The 27,274-nt window shown below is 32.2% G+C and overlaps 1 protein-coding gene across 1 annotated transcript; it reads left to right on the forward strand.

The window, feature by feature from the left end:
- The first annotated feature begins 9,015 nt into the window (after positions 1–9,015).
- LOC114395828 (transcription factor bHLH93-like) lies at positions 9,016–11,269 on the forward strand. The gene is made up of 4 exons (XM_028357692.1): positions 9,016–9,676; positions 9,943–10,101; positions 10,314–10,481; positions 10,957–11,269. The coding sequence occupies exons 1-4, from the start codon at positions 9,089–9,091 to the stop codon at positions 11,041–11,043; spliced, it is 1,002 nt and encodes a 333-aa protein (XP_028213493.1). The 5' UTR covers positions 9,016–9,088; the 3' UTR covers positions 11,044–11,269.
- Positions 11,270–27,274: the final 16,005 nt, after the last annotated feature.

Here is a 27,274-nt window from a genome sequence, read left to right on the forward strand (position 1 = left end):
CAAATCTATAATTAAGAATTATTTTATTTTTGTAATATATGTTTATAATATTTATTTTCTTATAATTTTTTTCATCACATTACTCATTTTATATCATAATTTTCCATTTTCTTCTTATTTCTCCCCTAATTGTATAATATATGAAAAATGAATGAAGGTAAAATATTATATACCATTACTTCACAGTGCCTGTTGTAGCTTAAGATGGAGTATATATAATAATTTGTTAGGTAATTATTGTTAATTTGTTATACATATATAAAAAGAGTACTGAATGATATATATATATAATGAAAAATATTTAGCAAATTAAAAGTATAAAAATGATTTAATATTACTTTTTTAATTAATTAAAATATTTAATAGAATTTGTTGACCATTTCTTAATCAATATTTTAAGAGAAAATCTCATATTATATATATATATATATATATATATATATATATATATATATATATATTCTACTCAATATCCTTAAACAAATTTAATGTTGAAAAAAGAAGGTAAATTCTCACTATTCTTTTTTAGTATCATTTAAGGTAATTAGTATAATAACCCATGTCATGTTAGGATGTTAAATTTTTAAATTTTATATTATTATAAAATTATTTTTTAAATGTATTTATTATATATTTGTTAGTATCATTTAAGGTAATAACATGCAAATTAAAAATATAAATTAACAATATCTTACATTAAAAAAAGTAATATGCGTTTTAATTATGCTGTTTCACTTAATAATTATAATTATTGCCACTGTGTTAAAATAAACATGTGAGATTATAAATACATAAAGACATGTCGAAGAGGAGTTCATGTTGGTTTTTTTTAACTCTAAACTTTTAATAATTTATTATATGATTTTTGTGATAAATGTGAAAGATAATTAAAAACTATGGTAAGATAATGTTGTACTTGAAAAATAATAATTAATATTATATCTCAGAATTATAAAATAACGTATAAAGAAGAAGATTTTTTTTATTTTTTGAAATGTTAGTAGTAATTAGCATAAAGAAAATCTAGTAGTATCTAAAAACTGAAATAAAAATTTTGCGAATGACTTATGACTTGGAATGAAACCGCTATTTATGATTGCTAACTAACAAATAAAGTGCTAGCAGACAAGAGTGGCAGATGGAGAAAGATCAGTGGTTTTGGTTGAGGCTAGAGCTACAAAAAAATATATTGTGGGCTGTAAAGCTGGTATTATATTCATGAATCATTTTTTTTTTTATGAATGAATAAAAAAAAATCATGAATCAATGAGGGAAGCCAAAACTGCTTTTGATAATACCATTTTTTATGTCGGGGTGCTACGAGGAAACTGCCGCGGTTTTCTCCAACCACCTTAACCTATTCTTTTCCAGCCACATAAATATTTTTGCCCTGTAGTCCTCGTGGTCACTTCAGGTTCTTTGATTGCCTTTAATTTGTAATTTGATTTGTTTTGCTACATGTTGATCATTAATTTTTAACCACATGAAATGAAACGTGAACTCCTTTAATTTAAATCAAGCAACTCAAATGCAATTCAAAGTTCTAATCCTTTTTACAAAATAAAATTATCATAGTTGGGTACAACGAGCAACAAAATCGTTAAATCGTTAATCCAATTTACGCTTATAGAGCAGCCCCATTACTACTTGCTAGATCCAGTCATACAGAGGATGTGATAATTTAATCTTAGTAACGTAATAAAAAATGGAAAACAAACAAACAAATAAACAAACCAAAGCGTATTTATGGGAAGGTTTTGAATTTCTATGTGCGGCTACTTGAGACCAGTGGGTCTGTGTAACGACAAAGTTCACAGCGTGTACATGTATATTTCGTACATTGAGCTATAATATTTTTGGCTAACAACGCTAAAATCCTTCTTTTCTAAGGGTTAAAAATATTGTAGTTACATTATACAAATCAAACAACGATGAAAGAGGAACTAGTTCGCATGTAGTTAAATGGTTGAATGATAGATCAGTTCTTGTCCGGATAGTTAATTTACAAAATTTTCGCCATTTGTTATAGTGTTTGGCAGGATGTAGCTAATTAGTGTAGAGTTTTTATTATTTAATAATTAGAATAACTTTGAATGAGAGTGTTTTCACGATTATTCTTCAACAAGAACATTTAAAAATGATTCAACAACAGTATTTTAAGAGTTTTTCTTCTACAAGACCATTTTTATATATTTTTGTTAATCTCCTATTTCTTTTAATCTATCCTTTTTTTTTCTAAATTTAATTTCAATATTTTTAAAAGAAAATTTTATGTATATAAAAGAAATACTTATCTAGTACATTACACATGCTAAAATACTAGTATAAAATAATATTGATTATATAAATTAGTATTTTATTATTTTAATTATAATAATGATTATTTGTAATTTTAACTTTTGATTTATATGAATGATCCATAATGAGTTAGATACTTATTTTGAGTAAAATGAAGGCTTTTTGCTCTTATTTAATTTTATTATAAAATTTTTTACTTATTACATGGTTTAATGTGCACAAGTGTGGGGAAACTCTAGTCATTGAATAGAGAACAAATTTATCTTATTCCTTTTTTTGAAGACAATGCTCTTAGAAAGTAAGTTATGAATCTGACTCAATTCAACAAAATTGATTTATAACTAAGGCAAGGGTTGTCCCCACTTATATACACTTAATAAGCCTCATCACTAGTCAATATGGGATCTCCAACACTCCCCTCACACTGAGAACTAAACATCTCAAGTGTAAAGTTTACAAGATTGAACATCTCGAACGTAAAATTTGTAGGAATGAACATCTAAGGGTGGTCTGATAGGTCCAACAATAGATCGCTAATATATATTTTGATATCATCTTAGAAAATGGGATATGGACCTAACTCAATCCCATAAAATTGATTTGTAAGGTGAGTGGGCATGGCAATTGAACTTGCCCCCATGGGGACTGACCAACACATGTCACGAGTTTAATGGGGAAAAATTAAGTTGATCGAATTCGGATTTTTCCCGCTTGAGAAAGTTGGGGTGGGGATGAGGGCAGGTATTGTAATCCCTGTCCCACACTCATACCTGCACCCACCCTAGTATTAGTATAACTTATATAACTAAATTACATAACTAAACCCTAATTCCTAATACATATATAACTTGGGTGATCTCTGCATTGTTGCTCGTGCTCATGCCTCCTTCATAGCTCTGTTGTCGGCCTCATGCCTCCTTTATCACATTGCCCTCTGTGCTCCTTCATAACAATAGTTCTCTACGCTTGTTTGTCGAGCTGCATCATGCTCATGGTCCTTCATCTCATTGTTCTCTATGGACTATGCATCATTCATCTCGCAGAGTAAGGCTCATCGTTCTCTGTGTGTCATTCATCTCGTTCATGGCTTGTCACTAGGTTAGGGCAGGGAAACTTGACACCCAACGAAAGTGGGGGTGGGTCTAAATTTTTAACCCTAATAGGTATCGAGGGCGGGGGTGGGGAGGTTAAACCCTCTCCCACCCCGCCATATTGTCATGCCTAAATGTGAAGGTTACTCTCCACTTAATAGGCCTCATTGCTAGTCGACGTGGAATCTCTAACAATTGCATTGAAATCATAAAACAACGACTAACATACTAATGGAGGGAGATGAGAGAAATAGGATGTAAGAGAATGTGAGGATGAGAAGGGGTGGATTTGTGTTAACCAGGGAGGTAGAAAGTGAAAGAATCAGGATCAATATGACACAAGGCTAATTATGGCAAAGAAGATTTCTATCAGAGTAACAGGCAAAAAGTGACTTATTATTATTTCATGAACTTTCCTGATAACTTTAAGGTGTCATCACAATGACAAAAATATTTCAAGAGTGGGGAAAGGTGGAAAGCGATTTTGTTTTATTATATGCTATGCAAGTGTAAAGATTTAGTAGAGATAAAAACATAATTAAATAAGATATAGATAGGGTCGTATAAATTTAGGATGCAATATATCAACGGATGCCAACATCATGAATAAGAAGAGGTAATTGAGTGTAGCGAGAATACTTATTTAGACAACGTCTTGCAGGGCGACAAACTTGTTTAAGAGGCCTCTTATTAATGATCTTTTGTCCTCAATTTGGTTAGTGGATGAAGTATTACTTGAGTTAATTCTTTTGAATGGTGCAAAGAGTTATCACTTGTCTTTATCATCTTTGGGGGTCCATTTTGAATAGCCTTACCGTGTGTGGTTTGAGGTGGAGGTTGTCTATGAGGAGGACTGGTTTGAAACTCAAAAAGATATGAAATTGAATGAGATTAATGATAGGGATTTGAGAAATAATTTTTTGAGGGATTAATATAGGCACTTGATGGATGATGTGTTGAAAATGGATGATATAATAATAAAGGTTGAAGGAATTATGATTGCTACGAAATTAGTGAAGATCTTAGGGGTAAAGATTAAGGAATGTGAAATTGTGGATATATATATGGAATTGCAAATGCTAACTTAAGAATTAGGAAATGTGATGCATATAAGGTTAGATGAAAACAACCACAAATTCATCTATTGTGGACAACTACCAATTAGCCCGGTCAATTAATGAATTGGGATGTGATTACATGGATATTGAAAGGATTGGTTAGCCAATAATATACACAGATGGCTAACAAGTGCAATATGTAATTAATGGTGACAAAAAGTGGGAACAGTGATCCGAGAAGAAAGGGTAGGAGATCTTGTGTGGTAGGGTGTATAACAAGAAGATTGATCCTACGGTTAAAATCCATGGTTTATGGTGGATCACCCTAGCCTTTGCCCTAGACGCAATCCTAAACCATCAGTAAATTTGATCGTGATGTGCTTTATTCATGTCAGCAAGGGTGCAGAGTAAAATCTTCTCTTTATGGTGTTTATTAATGCTTAAAATTTATGCTTTACAGGGGTATTAGGCCTAACTCAAGTCGTTAGCCAAATTATGATTGTAAGGTACATTTTTCAATACTAAAATATTCAAAGTTGCTCCAAATATGCAGCATTGTTCAATCATGTTGCAAGCCATGAGGAAAAAAGATAAAAGCAATCGCAAATTAATAATATAAAATTATAGTCGATTGTCAATAAACTGTAGTATAATGCTTGCAATAAAAGAATACATACGTAAAAATCTCAAAGTTACACAAGCAAAATTTGTTTGAAAACCTTGATGTACAAACAATCGGATATAAGCATAAAATCTTTGAAAGTATATTACAGCAAGGCTATAAATGAGGATAGTTTAGACTTAAGTTGAAGCTCTATTGACTTTGTAATATGATTTACATGTATAACTCTTCAAAAATAAAACTATATTATTATTCAACTTTTAAATCTGGTGACGTTAATGATTGATTTCCATGATTAATCACTTGGTTCATAGGAAAGAGATCACAACCGGGCATAGAGAAAACATCATATCTATCTAAATTCAAACTTAAAAGTCGAAACCATGAAACAAAGACAAATCGAGGCCCACCCCTTCTTTCATTATTTTTTTAATTAATTCTTTTCAGAATTTTGATCGTATATACTCTTAAAATTTAATAAATCTTGCTCAAATTTATTTCATTGTCTTTTCTAAATATTAAAGAGAAAGAGAGAGAGATCATATTGTTTTATAGTTTTATCACCAAATGGTGTCACTCCTTTATCTATTTGCTTATTGCGTAGCCTATGCTAATATAACACCATTCAACATAGAACTTACGTAATTTATATTTTTTTACAACTTATTTCTATGATAATTAACCGTAACATAAATTTATAAATTTTCAAAAATGTATAAATACAAAAAATCAGTCCATTAGATAATTGCATACAGATTCATATAAATGGAATTCTAAATTTCAGGATATAGAATGTGTGCAGTAAAACAAAAAGGATATACAATACGTGAAATTACTTTTATGTGAATGTTTAGATGTTATTAAAATGTTGTTGCATTACTACACAAAAAAGTTATGACAATAAACTATTAACTGACTAACCATTCCACCTCGTGTACATTTGATCAATAAATGATTTCCATGCAATAATATAAACATCCAAACATTGTTATTTTAAGTAATTAAGGAATATAAAATCAATTCTGTGAGCTTGGGATAGGGATCCCAAATTCTCTACTGGAATTGGATTTAGTATTCTTTAGTAGGGATGTTGAAATTCTAATTCAACAAACTAACATGTGGTTGATTCTAGTGAAATTGGATTTAGTACCCATGAATGTTCAAATTTAAATTGATTCAAAATAAAAGTCAAAAATCACTTTAAAAAAAGTCCAACCAAGTCGATATTTTTTGGGTTTGTTGGTGTCTTTGTGTTCAAACCAGGTAGTTAGGTTTGATTTGCGGTTTCTATCTTTGAAGTTAATTCAAATTAAATCAAACCTTATATAGTGTATTTTTTTCATACGACTTTTTTTAGAATATGATTGGTTTTAAGATGGATGAAAATTTGAAATTTTTTTATTATAAAATATTTAACATATTGATTAGTTTTGTAAATTGTTAATTATTAGCAAAATTTTTAATATAATTTGATATAAAAGATGAAATAAGTAAAAGAATAATAATTAAATCAATATTTTAGCTAATAAAAACCAAAAAATCAAACCAAACAAAATCATAAAAGATTGACTTGATTTAGTTCGAATTTGAAATCAAATTAAAACTGAATCAAATCAAATCGCATATGATTTTATGTTTGGTTCGGATGATTTTTTAATAAAAATTGAACTAAATCACATCACGGATACCCTTAAGAAAAATCTCGAATTCAAATTTTGTGAATAAAAGGATATAATTATAATAAGAGATCTCATTAAAGGTGATAAGTTAGGTTTTTTGATAAATATTAATCATCAGTCTCATAAGTACTTCATACTAATGTCATGGTGAAAAAAAATATTACTATTTGTTAATTTTTTTTATCCATAAAATCGAAAAAAATATCAAATGATTCACTAACACTCACTACTCAATCAATTGATCTCATTTGTAATACTACTTGCCAGTTTTCTTGAACGAGAATTAGAATTTTTCTATTTTTAATTAATTCTTATTAGTTGAGACCTTTGCCGTCAAATTTTATACTTCTCTAATATATACGTATTTATTTATTTTCTGAGGATTTACTTAGCCATTTTCGTGTAGTGGGTTAATGGACTGAAATGATTGATCAAAGGGAGTATTACGTACCCCGGCCTTGTGCTATAAATATAATTAAGGCTACCACCATATAACCTAAATTTAACTACTAAAGAAAATGTCATTATTTCTTTTGTAGACTAGCTTTTTTGTTACATATCCATAGCATGTTCTTAGATTCTTCATAGGATGATAAAAACTTAAAAATGACCTGTTACTTGAGTGGCGTTTTCACAAGTGTTTTTATATATAATTAATTTGATCTGTTTTTTTTACAGTTGATTTGAAAAAACAAATAAATACATAAGCATATATACACATTATCACAATTTTAATCATTAATATTCATAACCTCACACTTTTTAAAAGCACTTCCTCGATCTAGACAATACATTATTGAAACTCCCTAACCATATGGTCGACTTCTATATGACAATGAGAATTCTCAACAACCTTGCTATTCAGAAGGAACCCTTCATCAAAGGGATAATTAAGCATCAACTTTTTTAAAAAAATTAAAAATAAAAATTGTTGGACAAGCTTCAACTTTAATGAGTTAAGAAGATTTGAGTTCATAGGTATCCCAATTTGGACAGGCTGTCTCCTACTGTATAGTAACGTCGTGAATCTGCATATGTTTAATTACCACAAACGATTCTTATTCATGGCAGAAGAATCATTTCGTGTATCATGTACATATAATCTACTACGTTGCAATTTCAAATACCTACTTGCAAGTTGCGAATCAAGTGGCATGTATTGCGGTAGCTAGATTAATTGTTAGGCTTATAGGTTACTAACATAGAAGCTACTAGTAAAAAAACAAGTACGTGGGCCTTGCGTTATAAATGCATATACATGCATACTAACCAATAAAAACTGCTATAGTATTAGTATTGCATTAGCGACAATAATAACAACAATAATAAATTATATCCAAAGTATAACTATGTGGATCATGATCAATTAATAGAGCCAAAACTGGAAGAAACTCTAATAGGGAATCCCTACATACAAATAATTTCCATATAGGGAACAGGTCAGTAGAGTGTAGAAGACAGTATAAGTCAAAAGGGGAAGCAAATATTGGTTATGATATTTGCATATTCGTAAAGTAGCTACAATTCAAATACATAAGCCAAAGAAGATCCGTTAAAAAAATAGTACGTGGTTGCCTTCACACTGCTATTATTGTATTTGTGTACGTAAATATATTAGCAATGTCTACAATTGCCAGGTGTGGGTAAGAATAGAGGTTCTACACTTCCTATATGCTATTAGAAACGAAAGTTAAATAGATACACAGTGTAATTTATTATTTGACTAGAGGACAATTTGTATTAACTAATAATTGCACATATTGGATAGGAAATTAGAGCCGTAGAGCAGAAAAGAACAAAAAAAGATCACCAACCAATTTGAATTTATGAGCTAAGGCAAAGTTTGGAAGCATTTGGGGAGTGGGACCCTACTCTGAAATCTTCTTCAAAGGTGAGAGAAATTTATGGGTTGGATTTTTTGTTGAACTTTTAACATGCTAAGAACCTGAGAAGGTTTTATGATGTTAACTCTCCCATTCTGGTTTCAAAGACAGATCTGAGGGTCAAAGTTTCCCAAAAAATTCCTATTAAATATTTAATGTGGTTTTGGTTGTAGAAATTTCGGTGAAAAAGACATAAATGACCCCCTCTATTTGCGAGGGAAGATCTAGAGAGATGTGTAATGTGAAAAGCAGATTCCATTTTGGTCTTGGGGTATTATAGATGCAAATGATATACCTTATAATTAACACGTGTAATGTGAAGCATATAATAAGCAATTTGCAAGAAGCTTTTCTGTGTGCCCTTATAAATATGCTCCAACTTAGTGCATTATCTTCTCAAGGTAGTATTTCCTAAACAATTAGCCATCACAACAGAGAAAAAAAAAGAGAGAGAGAAATGGAGCTTCAAGACCATGATTTCTTGGAGGAATTAATGTCTCTAAGAAGAGAAACATGGGATACCAATCCATGTTCACAAGAAAACCAGCTTTTCTCTAATGGCTGGAGTTTTGATTGTTTTGAGGATCAAAACTATCATCAAGCTTTTCCTCCAAACTCTTTCTCTTGCCAACAAGTTCCTCAAAGTTACAATAACAAAGGCTACAACTACAATGAAATTTATAGTTCCTTACTACATGAATTCTCTGCACCCCAAGTTATAGATTCATCATCCTATAACACCCTTGATACCTCTCCTTTTCTGGCTCAAGAAGATTATCCATTGTCCATGATGGAAGAAGAAGATCCGGGCTTTCTTGGGGAAGAGCTTCATTGTTTGGACCTTCAAACCACATGCAAAATGGAGCCAAGCCATTCCACTGAAATGCCTATTTTCAACACAACTTCATCATTTGTGGAGAGAAAGAATAGAGCAAAGAAGCTTCAGGGGCAGCCTTCAAAGAACCTAATGGCAGAGAGGAGAAGAAGAAAGAGGTTAAATGACAGGCTCTCCATGCTAAGATCAATTGTGCCTAAGATAAGTAAGGTATGAAGTTAGAATGAGTCATTATGAGAAGTACTATTTATTGTCTTAGTTCAAAGATTATGAATGTCTCACTATCAATTGATCAGAGAATAATCCCGCACACAGTGGGAATAATATAATTCTTTTATTAAATAAATCATTCTCACTTGTGTAAATGTAGTCCATTGGGTTGAAGTACTTGAATGTAAAACCACATAGAACTACTATGGTTTGTGTCATATATGCAGCATAAGTGCTAATTTGCTTGTTGAAAATGCCTATCGCAGATGGACAGAACAGCTATACTTGGAGACACTATCGGTTATATGAAGGAGCTCTTGGAAAAGATTAAGAATTTGAAGCAAGAAATAGAAGTGGATTCAAACATGGCTGGCATTTTCAAGGATGTGAAGCCAAACGAAATCATAGTGAGAAATTCTCCAAAGGTATGTGTACTTTTTAAGTTTGAGGAATTTGAATTTTTGTCTTTAACTTTAAAACTAGTCTATGAGATGAGAGTTGTCTGCTAGTTATATACACTATTTTGATCATATTACTAGTTGATGTGAAATCTCCAACACGGCTCAATTGTCTTCTGAGATTCTTTTGAAGTCAAAATAAATCATCATTGAAGGATCCCAATTGTGATTTTGTGCAGTTTGATGTGGAGAGGAGAAATGTCAATACAAGGGTGGAGATCTGCTGTGCAGGGAAGCCAGGCTTGTTGCTGGCTACCGTAAACACCTTGGAAACATTAGGCGTCGAGATCCAACAATGCGTTATTAGCTGTTTCAATGATTTCACAGTGCAAGCTTCTTGCTCAGAGGTATATTAGATAGGGTAAAAATGTATTCATAATTTATGTTCTATTCTATAATGAAAATAGATAAAAACATCAGGACAAACCTGGGTATTCTCTAGTTGAAAATTAAGGACTAATCTCACAAGTTACTAAGATAAGTTGATTTTTCTCTAGAAATATTCTCTTATACACACAAACATAATGATCAAACCCCTTGATCATATGCCTAAAGAACATAATCAATTGTATTACACCATATTAGTAAAAGAGCGTGAAAAAGTATATTTTGGTTTCACTAAAAGGTGGAATTGAAGAGATTAAGAGAACATATACAACCGAAAAATTTAATTTTGTCCACTCAGCAAACCCCACCATAGTATGATGGTTTTTTGGCCGTGTCTAAAGATTCCCTACTTTGTAGATTTTGGGTTCAACCCATATGGGCATTTTTGTTGAGCAATTGAGTAATCGACTTTATTCTCTATATGTTATTTAATAGGAATTGCTGCAGAAGACAATTCTGAGTTCTGAAGATATAAAGCAAGCACTATTTAGAAGCGCAGGATATGGTGGACGATATTTGTGAAAATAGAAGAGAGGTGCAAAATAACACAGAAAGTGCACCATAGCTAGGGGAGAGTTTTTGAGTTTCTGATCATAGTGATATCCATTGATTTACAAGCCAATCTAGCCGGATTTCGTTTTTCTTAGTGTAAGACAATAATTGATTTCTTCAACATGATGCCTATTGTAACATTTTCAAATGGAATCGTAAAAAAAATGTTAAAATTATTGGAGATGCCTATTAATCATGGTGATTGGTTTTGTTCCCTAGCATTATTTTTTTGGGATAAATGTTCCCTAACATATTCTTAACACAAAAGTCAATTAGATTGAATTGCCAGGGCGTGATGAACTCGTGCTTAATTATGATTATAAGGCGCATTTCATCTAATCTAATACAAAGTAGGGAACAGTTACAAAGCTTTCTTGCTGAGGGGCTGCATCGTTTATGGCATAAACCACACATACACCGAATGAATTATATAATAATAAACGTATTAAGTGGTAGATTAAAGTGTGCGCGAAGCAAATTTTAACCTATAATTTTTTTAAAAAAAGTAAAGTTAAAATAAATTAAATTAATCTTAATAGTGCATTTATACCGTGAAGATATACATATATGGAGGGTCAAGTCAGAGTGTAACAGCAACATCTATATAAATCTATATAAAAGAATAGTTTGTCAAAAAGTCTAAAATGGATATCCAATATTGATGACACGTCACTTGGACATAGGTAATTTGGACTTTTCATCGGTCCATAAAAAAATGTCTGGTGACTTTCTCTTTTCTCTTTACTCATTATTCCTTCCTTCTCTTTCTCCTCCTCCATCTTTTCCTCTCTTTTTCCTTTTTCTCTTATCTTTCTCTTTCTTCCTAAACCCTAAACTCCCCCACCATGGCATGCGTATCCCGGTCCTCCGCCCCGCACCTCCTCTACTCCCTCTGTGTTATGTGTTGTGTGTGTTTTTTTTTCTTTTTTAAAAAATCTTATTTATGCTTTCAATAATCTTCGTCTTCTTCTTTTTCATTTTTCTCTTATCTTTCTCTTTCTTCACGTGAATACCCTCCGCTTTATGTTCTACGATTGGGTTGTTGTGGCGCGAGGCATTGTCGGAGGTAGAAGTGGAACGATGGAGATTATTTTTGTCTTTGAAAGAGTTCCTAGTGGTGTTTGTTTGGGAAAAAGTGTGGTGTTTTTTTTTTGTGGTTTTGAATAGTTATGTTTTTCTCTGAGAGAAAGCTTAGTTTTTTCTCTAGATCTGTTACAACATGTTGTTTTCTTGAGGCTTGCTGTATGTGTAGCTAAACGACCAAAAAGATTTGCCGTTTGTCTCTCTTTCTTTCTTGATTTTAACTTAAACATTGCTCAAGTTAAGAAGATGTACGAACTACGTGAAAAGGGATATAGTATATATTGAAGATTTTTTTTGTTGAGAAGCAAAGTATGAATTTAATATTCAACCAAGCTGGGAGAAGACGAAACAAAAGGGCACTATTAATATTGTTGCCTCCCTCAACATGTCACCCCACCACATCCCACTACAACTACTATTAGGTTATATTAGTTTTAGTGATTTTCTTTATTCATTTCACTTTTTTGTTGGGCATTTTCTAGAACAGTTTTCGTTCAAGCTTTAATAATTGTAAAATATGATATTTTGTTTATAATTGAGACCAAATGTGTATCATTTATGCCAATCATTTCATTTTAATTGCAAGTTTACATTGTATACTAAATTATTTGCAGAAATATAAAGTTTCTGACATGTGGTTAATTTCCACTTCGATTTTGATGTTTTCTTTTCTTTCTATGAATGTTTAGGTGACTCATCTTTTGGGGGTTCTTGGCTTTGGTTGCTTTTGCTTCATCTTCGAGGCAAGTAAGTTGATTCTGTTTGGCACAATGCATTGGTTTTTCTTTTTCTTTTTTTAAACAGATTTCAATGCCTTCTTTATTGGTTTTCATTTTTTTATTACACTCTTTTACCAAGGCCACAAGTCGTTCCCTTGGTATATTGTTTGTTCTATGTCATATTTGTTCCTCTCCTTTGGATATATTATAGGTCCAAGAAATGACATTACTATCTCTTGATAAATGATGATATCTCAAATTTTGTATTTCAAGTTTTTTGTGCAACTATGAAACTAGAGAAATGATAGTAAGTAACAATGGATTCTTTAACATTCTCTTTTAAATACACTCATTATTGGTTGGAATTTATTAGAAATAGTAAATTTTGTGTGGCTCTTGCTACTCTCACTCATGATTTGTGTTTTCTAATCAATTTTAACTTTGTTAAAGAGTGTGTTACAGAGTGAATTGCTAACACTCCTCATGAAACTATTCTATGTTTTGTGAATTTAAGCAGTGCTTCAATTCCTTGACTAATTAAAGTCATTGGAATAATGTCTCAATGTTATCATTATCATAAGGATATAGGTATTAATTCCATGTGTTACTATAGTAGAAACCTATGTAATGAAAACTAGGTGGTAAAGTGATTTGTTCATGCATTTTCAGGACTTTTGTTATTATGCCAATACAATCTTCTTGGTTTACCTCCTTTTTTACCCAAGCAATGAAAAACTTTTCCTAGTTTGCTTTTCAATTGCTGAGGTAAGCATGTTATGCTTGATAATTTGATGTCTTGGTAGAAGAACGGTTCATTAGTGTGGGCTTTGATTGTTTGGCGCTTAGCTTATTTTTCAATTTGGTTGACAAAATTGTCAGTGTTCTTATCCATCTTTTGTCTGGTATGTTATACCTTTATTTTTCAGTAGTCCTATTTTTTTTTTTACAAAATAATAAAACTTTGGAAAATCTTACTCTTCTATGATCATTATAGAGTCATGCTTTCCATTGTCAAATATTGGAAATATTTACCATATATATATATATATATATATATATATATATATATATATATTAGGTCAATGTGTTGTTGTGTACTAAATTATATATATAGATAATATACCAAGCATGTGTCTAAAATTGTTTTAATCCTTATTTTGATTTTTTTTTCTCATAGGGATTTTGCTTCTTAAATTTGATTGGAAAAATATGGATCTTTTTGGTTGTTAGAATCTGATATAGATGGGTTCATTCTTGTGTGTTAGATAGCTTATCTTAGAAACTTATTTTGTAAAATAGGGATTGATGCTTAGCTGATGAACATTGTAAAATAGGAATTGATGCTTAGCTTATGAACATTGCATTCCAAATTTCATTTTCAACCTTTTTCTCTTTGTCTTTTTTTCACATAATAATTATTCAAGGAATTTGATAGGTAGATGAACAAGCCAAATATTCAAGTAAACGCCCCAAGAAAAAAAATGACAAAACAATTGACAAGAAAAAGGGATTATACACCTTTGCATTCTCCAGCAAGAGCAAGGAAGTTAACACTCCTGAACGATATCATTTTGGAAACGGATGAAACTGAATTGCATTTGTTATTAGCCGAATAGAATCAAGATGGAAAAACACCCCCTTTATATTGTTGTTGAATATGGTTAGGTTAATGTAGTTAAGTAGATGATTCGGTATTATAATAATATTATATTATCACTAATAATTCAGTTACAATTGAACTAATTCTAGTATTCCCTACACTGTTCTTTATATTTTTAGAATTACATTCACATGACACTATTAATTCATTTAGTTTTAGAAAAAAAGTAGACCATTTTCATATTCTTTCTCTCAACTTTCTCTCTTGGGTTTCTTTCCTTTTTTATTATTTTTCATCCAGTTTTATTCATTTATTTATTTTTGCTTTTATGTGTTCCAATTATTTTTTAAAAATCCAATTTTATTCATTTATTTAAATCCTAAATTCATTGTTTACTTATTGTTTTTCATTAATGGGATATCTTCTTTGATAAGAATGATATAAAATCCAAGCTATATATTTTATGAATATATGTAAAAAAAATACTTAAGGACTGATGTGAATGATTCAGAATTCTTTCCTTAGTAAATTCATTTTCATTCCTCGGCCACGGGTCTCAAACTAGTAAGAGACTAAAGTTCCAGATTTTTGTCTCTATTACTTTCATATATGCCTTTTCAGTGTCTCTTTTTGTACAACAACTATGTATAAAGAGTGCATACATTTTTAGCATAAAAAAAGTAGTACAGACTTTTTCTCTATAGAATGATGTAACAACAGTAATTTTGCACTGAGCTGGTACAGTTACGGATCTAAAGGCTTTAAAATTTTAAACACTCTTTTTAAGTGTTTATTTATCATTGAATTTAATTACATGTATAATCAGTATACATTTTTTATGCATATATTTAATGAGAAGATTACTTTATTATCACTTCATCCTATTTATCAATAGATATAGGGTGATAGGATCAATTCTTATTAATTAAATGCTCATGTAAAATAATTTTGTATAAAAAAATATATAAAATCTGTGCAAATATTCATTATTAATTTTATATAATATTGATCAAATGAAGATCATTATTATTTTAATAAAACAATATCAATGTGAAGGAATAAAATATGTGCAGTTAAAATTTAATCTGCAGAACTCAGAGATCACGAGCCTTGAATGTGTAATTTTTTTTAATTCTAAAGAAGTCTTGCATGACAAATTTTTTAGTATGTTTTCGATCAATTTATTTATAAAAAGGGAATTATGAATAAAAAGAATTAATTTTTATATTTATTTTCTTCAAACAAAGCCCTATCAAATATATGTACTAATTAAATAATGCAAAGATTAAATTATTAAGATGTTGTAAAAAAATATTTTTAAATAAATTGGATCAAACACCCAAGTAGAACTGATTAATTATTGCAATTGCACCGTCAAAATAATTATCTCAGAGAAGATGTGAAAACCTTCAAAGTTTATTCATTTTGTGTTTTTTTTCCTTATGATAAGAAAATGGTATTGAAAAGAAGGAAATGAAATGAAGTTGTAGGTCTTAATATAAGAAAAGTTTATTGGAAAGGCAGGTAAAAATAACAGTGGTTCTCCCTTTTTTTTTTGCTGAATAAAAGCGATTCTCCTTAGTCACAGAGAAATTAATAAAGAAAACACAACCATGCATCAACTTGAATTAAATATGCATCGAAAAAAAAATTCCTCTGAAAATAAGTAAACAAAATGCATAAGCTTATACAAAGCATTAAAAAACTTATAGGCTTAGAAAAAAAATTAAATATAAAAAAGTAATGAAAATAAATTGTTTTCTTATTTTTTATTTAAATATTTTATATTTTTATTGTCAATTCATATAAATTAATGTTACATTACACCTCTATTATTGCATTCTATACCAAAAAAAAAAACTCTATTATTGCACTGATGTTAATTATTAGACAGGATTTGGAATAGGAAGTAGTTTAATTAAACAATTAGAACAAAATCGATCAAAATCACACGCAAATTAGAGTATGAGAATTACAAGTACAATTAAGCAAAAATTACATCCAAATTGGTGGGGGAATTCTGACTTGAGATTTTGAAGGGGCAAAAAACAATAGAACAAGCCGGAATCTCAGGAAAATAAAATGTTTGACGCGTTTGGTGATTCTCTAAAGAGGAAGGGTAATGAAAAACATTAATGATTAAACCAATCACATTGCTTCTTTTTTGTTTATATCACATTGCTGTTTATCACAAAACATGGTGACGGCTTTGAATATAGATAGACAAAATAAAAACTATCCACGTAACTTTAGTATCAATTTGTGCAGTTGCCTTTCCTAATATCCAGCAGTTTGCTTCTCTAAAATCCATACCATTTGAGTAATCGAGTTTTTAAGGAGAAAAATTGGTCTAGACCTCTGGTTATACTGAAACAATCCCATGATAGTTGATGTGCATGTTTCATCATATCGAGTCTTTAGAAATGAACTAAATAATTCATAAAAAATGAACTTAATAATATTATTATTAAAGGATAGATGTTGATAATAATTTAGGATAAATAACACTGTTAGGAGTTTAAGTTTTATATTTTTTTCAATTTTGTTTTTCAACTTCAATTCATCGATCAATCTTGCTTCAGAAATATGGAGATTTTAAGAAATATATAATGATGAGTATTAAATGCAATAAATTACCAGACTACTATTAGAATTCAGAACTCTTCTATTAACAAAATGGATGTTACCATCCATCCACTCCATCAAGTCATCAACATACCATCATTTATTAAGGCATTATTTTGAACCACAAAAGAACATCCAATATAAAATTTATCGTCTATCTGTTTTGTTATGAAATAATTTATTTATTTTTAAACAAAAAAAGGTATTTAAACATTACTGTAGGAACATAAATCCCAATTAGGTTAGCACCACCACTCCTATTGAAGGTAAACTCTAATTGTACCTAAGAAGATCATATGATATGAACAAAGGTGGTGCAACGTTCTATACCAAGAATGACCTATGAAACCAGTTTACAAGCAAAGATCATCTCTTACTTATATATACCACTTTGTTCTCACAACTAATCGATGTGGGATTTCATGTTGATGACTAGATATCTTGAGTGTAAAATTAACAAAAATAAGTATTTGCAGATGATCCAATAATAGACAATCGATTACAATTACCTAATAATGGGTGGTCCTATATAAATCTAACAAGATTATTATACTATTTTTGAATTTAGAGTTAATTGAATCTATCTTAATCCTACAAAACTATCTTTTAGGTTGAAGTTACTGTCAACTTATATGTATACTATTTTGACATCATCATTATCTGATGTGGAATTTTCAATATTATCCTGTATTTTTTAATTCTAACTATTCATATATGATTTTATGGTCTAAATTAACTCACCATCCTCTCGTTCAAAAGCACCTCTCACTTGCATCCTCATATATGCTATAAATCAAGTCACTTACATCCTCTCATAAATTTGGGTCATAATACAATTATATATAGATAATCAATATTAAAAGTTATTGATTATGTAATTACTTCAAAAATCATGTATAGTTTTCTTTTAATATATTGGCTAATCAAACATAATCTAGTTGTCTATATTTATAATTCTTATGTTTCTGTAAACTTTTCATTTAATTAATACGTTCCTCATTTCCATTTAATATTGCCCATTCCAACCTTACACAGTTCTCTGCGAGGGTCATCAGATCAGTTAGTCTGTGTTTCAATTCCATATACCGTTAGGCTTTCTTTACAATTAAAAATCAGTTGGAAACAACCGTGCATGGGCAGAAGAGGTTCTAATTAAAATTAAATAGACTACTAGAGGAAAGTCTTTCCCATATAATCCCTATCAAGGGACAAATATATAACGTTAACTCAAACGTCTGATTTTAGTATAAATCAGAAGCCAACATTCATATGTGGATCGATCCAAAATGGAATTAATAAGTCCAAGATACCCAGAAACAAACACAACTTACATGTTATTTCCACTCCATCCATATATATAGTTATTACATTTTCACGTTCTGCAATAAACTAAAGAAATTAACATGAATAATCCAACCACGAAGCTGCCAGATCGAGGAATAAATTAAAAGGAACAACAAAAGGAATACTGGAATCACTGGGTGTATAACATGATTACCCTTGATAAAATCAGTGTCTTATCCAATCATTCTTTTGTTGGATATTTTCCCAAAAATGGCTCTTATTGGAACTCCCGTTAGCTATACTATATTTGGTGAGAAGGACATGACCAATGAAGTGGCCTCAATACTTTGTAGAAATCTCGAATCTCAAGATTCATGTGACATAAGCCATGCACCAAGACTCCAAGAGGGTACGAAACTAAAGATATTTCCACTATAATCCATGAATTACAGTTCGATTCAACTTGTATATATACTGTAAAGGGAAAAATATCACCGGAACTGAACATAAACAAACGTAAAATATTTGGATGAAGAATCTTTAGTAATAATGGAGACTAGTTGAGGAGGTAGTGACGATGGCTCAATGATTGATTAAAAAATTATTTGAGACAAACTCTTGTATTAAATTTCATAGCTCGTTTAATTTGTGTAGCCAAAAAAAAAAAAAAAACATAGCAGTATAGCACGTTAAGATGAATGTGCCTGTGCAGAAATGAAGACCTGCTCACTAGCCTGGCCAAAGTATATTCTATATGTGCAATAAAGGACAGCAGCTAGCTAGCACGGTTTTTCTCTGTAAGCAGTATGCGTAATTCTCCTCTTAGGCAGAGCAACTTTGAGCCTTAAAGATAGATTCTAATTAACTTTAGGGGATGGGTAGACTTTTATGTGTTTGATATATGTGTAATTGTTGGAAAATGGGTAGAGAAATGATGAAAAAGCAATTTGGATGTCGGGTTACACCGTTGGTTTACCGAAACGGAAATGATTGATAGTACGAATTGTTTTTTGAGGAAAATCTTTACGAGGAATCACAACCGTTAAGAGAGATATTGTAATATTGTTGTTGTACTGTGGACCACGACCGGATGGTGATAAAAAAAATAGAGAGGTCTTTTAAAAAGGAAAATTAAGAATCGTCACTAACGTTTATTAAAAGAAAAAATATCAAAAAAATCAAAAAAGATAATGAATGATCTATAATTTGAGGAAAAATATTCGGAAATTGTTTACATGCGAGGAAGGTGTTAGCACCCCATGCGTTCGTCATGAAGACCACAATCTTTAATCGAGTGTGGTAAAAATAAAGTGACTTTTTAATTATTTATCTTCCATTAAGATCATGAGTCATGTTTGTTGTTTTTTTAGAAAAGAAAGTGAAAAAAGGGAATTTTATGTTTTTTAGTTTTTTAGGTCGATAAGGGGTTTGTCCTTATTCCTACGTATCTTCAGATGTAATGAAGAAATCAGACTTACGTAATTCTTTGGATAGAAAACAGTTTGTGTGTTGGGTTGACTTTATTTTTTATTTTTGAAAGATTTTGATTTTGTGGTAAACTTTGTGAAGTCAAACAAGTCGGACGCCCAACATGACATTCACAAAATTTACTCACACTTTATTGAAACACTACCAAGTTGAAGACCTAGCATGGAGTGCACGAAATGCGAAAAAAGATTTCGGGTTTGCGGTAAACTTTGCGAAGTCAAGCAAGTCGAAGATCCAACATGGAGTGCATGAAATGCGAAAAAAGATTTTGGGTTTGCGGTAAACTTTGCAAAGTTAAGCAAGTCGAAGACCCTGCATGACATTCGCTAAATTTCCCTCTCGTTTATTAAAACATTGCCAAGAAAGTTGGAGATCCAACATGGAGTGCATGGAATGTAAGCATGTACTGAAGAGTACTAACATAAAGTTTCAACATGATTAATGTAGCATTAAGTAATCAATAGACGAGACACGCACAAATAAATCGAATGGGAATAAAAGGGATAGAATAGAAGCGGGAAATACATTTAGTAACTAAGGGTGTGGGGTTAAAACATGGGGGAAATAAATAAGTGACAGAATATTTATAATACATTACGAACTAACCAGACAATGATAGATAAAAAAAAAACAATAATAGAGCCGAACCGAAAAATGAGGTGTAAATAGCAATTTTTACTTCATTTGGGCTATGCTCAAAAGGAGTGGAGGTGTGCATGTAAATGGAAGTGTGACTAGTGGTATTTATTTTATGCACAATTATTTTTTGAAAAAATGGGTCAGGCCCAAAATTAAAGGACAAAACTGTATATGTGAGAAAGGTGGTGTTAATAGCAATTGTTATTTTGTTTTTTGTTTTTTGTTTTATTTTTTGTGTTTTCAAAAAAAAAATTCGAAGAGTCTCACCAGCAGCCAAGGGTTCACCAACGAGTTGAAACGAATCAAGCAGGTAACAAAGAGAAGGGAGGGAAGAAAGAGTGAAGAAAAGAAAAATAAAAGAGAAAGAAAGATATAGATGAGATGAAAGGAATAAGGGGATGTATGGAGGTCCCTCTCCTTTTCCTGAATGTATTGTCAAACAACACGATGTAGTGAGCTTCTTTTGCCTCCTTAGGATTCGTGTCTCTTCTTCTTATTTTCTACGCATTCTCGATGTATTTTTGTGTAATTCTTTTCTTTTCTGTAATTGTGCATATGTAATTGTGTTCATATATCCTCCTTTTATAGTATTCTATCTCCTTTCGTCCTTTATTATTATTTCCCTTCTTATTATTATTTTTTTCTATTTTATTTTTGTTCTTCCTTTCCTTTTTTTCATTTTTTTTCTTATTTTCTTTCCATTTTCTTCTTTTTTTTCTTTTTCCCGATCATTCTTTCCCTTTTTTTATATTTTAGTTTTCTTTTTCTTTCCTCTTTTTTTGTTTTTTTTATGTTTTCTTTTTTTCCTTTTTTTTATTTTTTTCCTTTTTTTATTTTTATTTTTTTTCTATACTTTCTTTTCCTTTTTTCGGTTTTTCTTTAGTCCTTTTCTTTTTTTTTTTCCATTTTTTATCTTTTTATTTTTTCATTTTTTTTGTTTTTTTGTCTTTTTTTTAAAAAAAAAATTGTCCGGACAGAATTAGGATCTAATAGTTGTTCCTCTTTACTTGTCTTTTATTGAAAATAAAAGATAAGTAAAGACGATGAGACTAATTCTATTCGAGTGATCCTTAGAAAGATCAAAACATAAGAACAAAGAATCTTCAAAAAGATCATAATTGAGGACTTTGAGTCTATGAAACGTAAAAGCAAAGGACGTTAAGTCCTATGAAATTAAAAACGAAGGGCGTTGAGTCCTATGAAACTAAAAACAGATGAAGTTGAGTTCTATGAAACTAAAAACGAAAGACATTGAGTCCTATGAAACTAAAAACGAAAGATGTTGAGTCCTATGAAACTAAAAACAGAGGACGTTGAGTGACATAAACAATATCAAACTCTGATAATAACACCTGCCACCGAGCTATCCTCTCAGTGAGAGCGGGGTTTTCGAAATTGTATTTAATTGGATCCATTTTGGATACCAACCAAGTAGTGTAGTTCAACATATATTGTCTCAAGTGGTGTGTTGCCCATGCCAAGGCACAATAAGTCTTCTCCGACAACGAGTAATTCATTTCACACGCAGTGAATTTCTTACTCAAATAGTAAATGGCATGCTTTTTTCATCCTAATTCATTGTGCTGCCCCAGCACACACCCCATTGATTCATCTAACACCGTTGTGTATAGAATGAAAGGCCTTCCAGGTACTGGTGGCAGAGTATAGGATGATTCATCAAATACTGCTTAATCTTCTCAAATGCTATATGACAGTCATCACTTCACTTGCCAGACTGATTCTTATGCAACAATCTAAATAGAGGCTCACAAGTGGCGGTTAACTATGATATGAACCTGCTAATGTAGTTTAATCTTCCCAAGAATCCACGGACTTGCTTCTCTGTATGTGGCTCAAGCATCTCTAGAATCGCTTTCACTTTGTCTAGATCCACCTCTATCCCCTTTCGGCTAACAACAAAACCAAGCATTTTTCCGGACTTCTCCCCGAATGTGTACTTCCTAGGATTTAATCTCAACTTCTACTTACGCAATCGCTTGAACAACTTTCACAAATTAACTAGGTGTTCATCTTCCGTTTTAGACTTTGCGATCATGTCATCTACATAGACCTCAATCTCCTTGTGCATCATGTCATGGAACAGTGTTACCATGGCCCGTTGATATGTTGCTCATTCTTCAGTCCAAACGACATAATCTTATAGCAAAAGGTTCCCCACAGAGTAATAAAGGTTGTCTTCTCCATATCCTCTACCGCCATCTTTATCTAGTTGTACCCTGAAAAACCATCTATGAAAGATAATAGAGCAAATTAGGTTGTATTGTCCACTAGAACATCGATGTGAGGTAAAGGAAAATTATCATTTGGACTAGCTCGATTCAGATTTCAATAGTCTACGCACATTCTCACTTTTCCATTCTTTTTTGGTATTGGCACGATGTTGGCAACCCATTCCCAATATCGGGCAACAACTAAGAAACTTACATCAAACTGCTTCTTCACCTCCTCCTTTATCTTTAAAGACATCTCAGGCCTCATCCTCCATAGTTTTTGTTTCACGGGGGAGCATTCAGGTTTCAACGGTAATATGTGTTACACAATTTTAGGATCTAAGCCAGGTATATCCTGATAGGACCAAGCAAAAATGTCCTGGTATTCGTGCAACAAGGCAATCAACTCTTCTCGGATGTTAGCTGACATACAAGTGCCAACCTTAACTTTTTTTTCTCCCTTCATCAGTGCCCAGGTTAACAAGCTCTACTTTCTCTTGATGCGGCTTTATTTCCCTCTCCTCCTAGTCCACCATCCTTAACAAATCAGGAGACAGTTCTCAATCCTCATTTTCCTCTTCCTCGGCTTGATTGACTGGTCTCTCAAAATCGACATTAGGGATCTCGATATTACTGTCTTCATAAGACTCATTATCGAATCTACAGCAAGTCATTTAATCGCAACGAAAATAAATACGCTAAGAGATGAAAGCAATAAAGATTCAACAAGGAATATGTCTTTGAAATGCATTTTATTAACGATCACTAGAATTAAAAAGGAAAGTATGCCTGTCTGAAAAATGTTTAATTATATCAAATCAAAAACATAAATCTCAAGTTGCTCCATGATTTGCCAATTCTTCAATTCAAAGTTTGGAGGGCATGGTTGCACCCAGTTCGGCTAATCATGATCTGTCTCTTCATTCAGCATAGCAACCTGATCTTCATACATCCACCCTGCACTCATAAAGCTCTCATTGATGTGGCAGATAGGGATCATTTCCAATAGCGGTTCTCGCCCTTGTAGACAAGCTAAGCCTTTTTCTTTCCTTTCCAAAGCAATCCTTCTTTTATCAACACTTGTAGGCTTATAACCCAAACCGAACCTCCCATGGTTTTTAGCAATCTCCAGCAAGCTTACTGCACCATCACCATTCCGGCCCAACCCCATTCCAATTTTTTAGCATGACTTGAGCCACCATCATAGAGGCATCAAACAAACTCGATGGTATCGGAGGAAACTCCACATAAGCATTGTTCACATTTTCCAACGCCTGAAATGATGTTTCTAACGATTCCTCTGCTACTTCAACATAAGGAGTAGAAGATGGACCATTGACTAGTATGTCATCCTCACCTAATACTATAACAAGCTGACCCCCTACCACGAATTTCAATTTCTAATGCAAAGACTATGAGACCAACCCAGTAGAATGTATCCAAGGCCGACCCAACAAACAACAGTAAGTAGGAATTATATCCATAACCTGGAAAGTGATTTGAAATGTGCACGAGCCAATTTGAATTGGGAGATCAATTTCCCCTCTCACCTCACATCGGCTGCCATCAAAAGCTCTCACCACTATAGAGCTTGGCCTTATGTATGATGCATCGAATGGCAATTTGTCTAATGTTGTTTTAGGCATGACATTAAGAGAAGAGCCACTGTCAACAAGCACCTTGGTCACTATATGATCCGCGCATTTGACCGACACAAGTAGAGCTTTGTTATTCCCCCTCCCTTCAACTGGTATGTCTTCATCAGTGAAAGTCAAATAATTACTTGTAGTGATATTGTTGATTATTCCCCCAAACTTCTCTACTGAGATGTCATGTGCCACATGCGCCTCATTTAGAATTTTCCTTAATAACTTTCTATGAGGTTCAGAATGCATGAGCAACCCTAACAAGGAGATCCTAGTCAAAATTTTATTTAACTGTTCGATCACGTTGAACTCACTCTACTATATAATTTTCAAAAATTTTGTTGCCTCTTCAACAAATACTTCTTTTTGCCAGAATTCTCTTGTTTCACTTCAGGATTTTCACCATGAACCTCATCATTCACCATAGGACCCACTTCCTTGGCTTCTATCACATTTTCCTTTGTTGTTCCTTTATCTTTCAATCCAGTTCATAGCTTTGGAGGAGTGAAAGCACGCCCATTACGTGTCATGCCACTGATACCAGAAATGTTCATGACTTTTGAGGTTGACACATTATACTCATCATGTATGAGGGATACACTTTGTCCTCCCTCTGATACTTGCACATCATATCTCCACAACACTGCTTTGTTACTCTTGTACGAGAATGATGTTGGGCCTTCAAAACAATAGGTTGGAAGCCTTGAGGCATAAAGGTGGTAGCATTTCTAGTGAAATGAATCACTAGAGGTTTAGGTACATTCATATTAGTGTCACCTGACTGCATGAACACCTCACATTCCTCCTTCCACCTATGACCGATTTCAATTCGCCCCTCATTCATCAAACCCTACAAAAGCTCCTTAAACAATGGGCATATTGTTAACTCGTTGGCAAGTGTACCAAATTGTCTCAAGTAGTAAAGTACTCAGAAGTCTGAGTGTCGAATCTACGGGAACTTTGTTTGTACTTAGATTGATGGAAATTTGCAAGCAAGAGATAAGTAAAAGAGATAAGAAATTTAAATGTAAAATATAAAAGAAGGTAAGAGATAAGAAGGATAAGAAATTTAAAATAAAAGATTAGGAGATAAGATAAATATTTAAATTAAAAGATGATAAAGATAGAAGATAAAGATGATGATTAAAGGTAAATTCAGAATTTAAAATATGTTGGGGCCTAACATGCCTAACTACCCTTGATGCAATATTTACGTTTTTTCTCTATTTAATATTTTCCCATTTTTCACTCACATCTACTAAGACACTCAACCATGATCCCTCACGATGAAAAGCCTAACTTATCTATTCTCTCTCCCAAATCCCCTTGCAAAGATAGAATAGTAAATTGCATGAAGTATGGAGATGTATGTAAAGGCAAAATAAAGTCACTCTATCCCTAGTAATTAATTGTTTAGATGTTATTTCCCAATTCTTTATAAATTACCATTTCCCAATGTATAACCCCTAAAACAAATGCATGGATGATTAGGCCATACAATAACAATAAAGCAAAAGAAAGAAACAATAAAAATTGGCATTGCATTAAATAGATAGTAAGGAAAAATTACATTACAAGGGAATTTAGCTGTTAGGCTCCCAACAATGGGATTTTAGTCTCTCATTACCATGAGAGGCTTTAAACTTTAGGGGCTGATGTGGATAAAATAAGAAGGATGGATAAAGGAGGAGAAGGGGATAATGGACATAGATAGAGAATTTCTCCTATTTGAGATACTCAAGCTTAGGATGTATTCATTAGAGAGTTCTAAGTCTCGGTCTCTCGGTCTGTAGGTGTGTAGGGATTGGTGTCTTTTTTCCTTTGCTTCCTACTCCTTTTATAAGTCTAAGGTAGCTTAATTTTCACGCAGCCTCGCGCTTAGTGTGCCTTTGAGCTTCTTCGTGGGCCTTCTTTGCGCTAAGCCTAAGCTGGCCGCTGAGCGAAGAGACGTGTTGGGCCTAGCTTGCGTGCTAAGCGAGCTGTCCCTTCTTCAACTTTTTTCTTCAAGGCTTTTTCTTCAAGTTTATGCATCAATTTTCCTCCAAAGCACTTGAAATCTTCTTCTTTTAACTTCTACTAATCAAAAAATAGCAAAGATATTAATTCTTTTATTATTTCATTAAAAACAACGGTAAAATAAAGAAATTGAAATCATTCTTAGCCAAAATTGACTATCAAATTAACTCAAATTTCGCAGTTATCACATACTTCCACATCATGAGGTGTCCCTGGATGCAAAGGGCACTGATCCTCCTCATCACCTTTACAATCAAGCCTTGCACAATGTTTTCAAGATAGACCTCTTAGGACTAGAGACATTCTCTACTCTTCTCTTCAATTCTCATGTCTCCTCATCCTCTATAACACTTACAGCTGAACTCCCATGGTTCGCGAGTGGATTAGTTTGTAAATTGGGATTGTCTTCCTAAAATTTCAACCAACCTACATCAATTAAACTTTGCACCTTGTGTTTTAGGGCCATACAATGCTCAATGGAATGCCCCAGAACTCCACCATGATAAGCACATGTCACATTCGTGTTGCATTCTTAAGCAAATGTGGGAGCAAGTAAGCATATGATATCGGGATTGGCATGAATTCTACAACCCTCATTTCTGGAAAATTTATTCATGGTCGGTGTTTTTGTTGGTATTAAAGGTGGTATTTGGTCTTAGTTGGGCATCGGGTGGGTTTTGTGGTTGGCTTAGGGGAGGCCTTTGTGATTGATCGGGTACTCTTGGTTGGTAGGGTGGTAGGTAGTGGGCAGGACTGATATTGGTTGAATAGTGACATCCCTGGGGAGGATATTAATATAGGGGATTATAAGGGGCTAGTGGGAAGTTTGTCCATGTGGGAACTGCAGTCATATCATGAGTTTCTCCCTCC

This window comes from Glycine soja, chromosome 2, assembly GCF_004193775.1.
Source record: "Glycine soja cultivar W05 chromosome 2, ASM419377v2, whole genome shotgun sequence".
NCBI lineage: Eukaryota > Viridiplantae > Streptophyta > Magnoliopsida > Fabales > Fabaceae > Glycine > Glycine soja.

What these genes read in the sequence shown, in the direction of transcription:
- LOC114395828 (XM_028357692.1), top strand. Translation starts at nt 9,089, where the DNA reads ATGGAGCTTCAAGACCATGATTTCTTGGAGGAATTAATGTCTCTAAGA. An exon ending in TTGTGCCTAAGATAAGTAAG is followed by an intron (nt 9,677 to 9,942) that starts GTATGAAGTTAG and finishes TGCCTATCGCAG; the next exon opens with ATGGACAGAACAGCTATACT. An exon ending in TGCAAGCTTCTTGCTCAGAG is followed by an intron (nt 10,482 to 10,956) that starts GTATATTAGATA and finishes GTTATTTAATAG; the next exon opens with GAATTGCTGCAGAAGACAAT.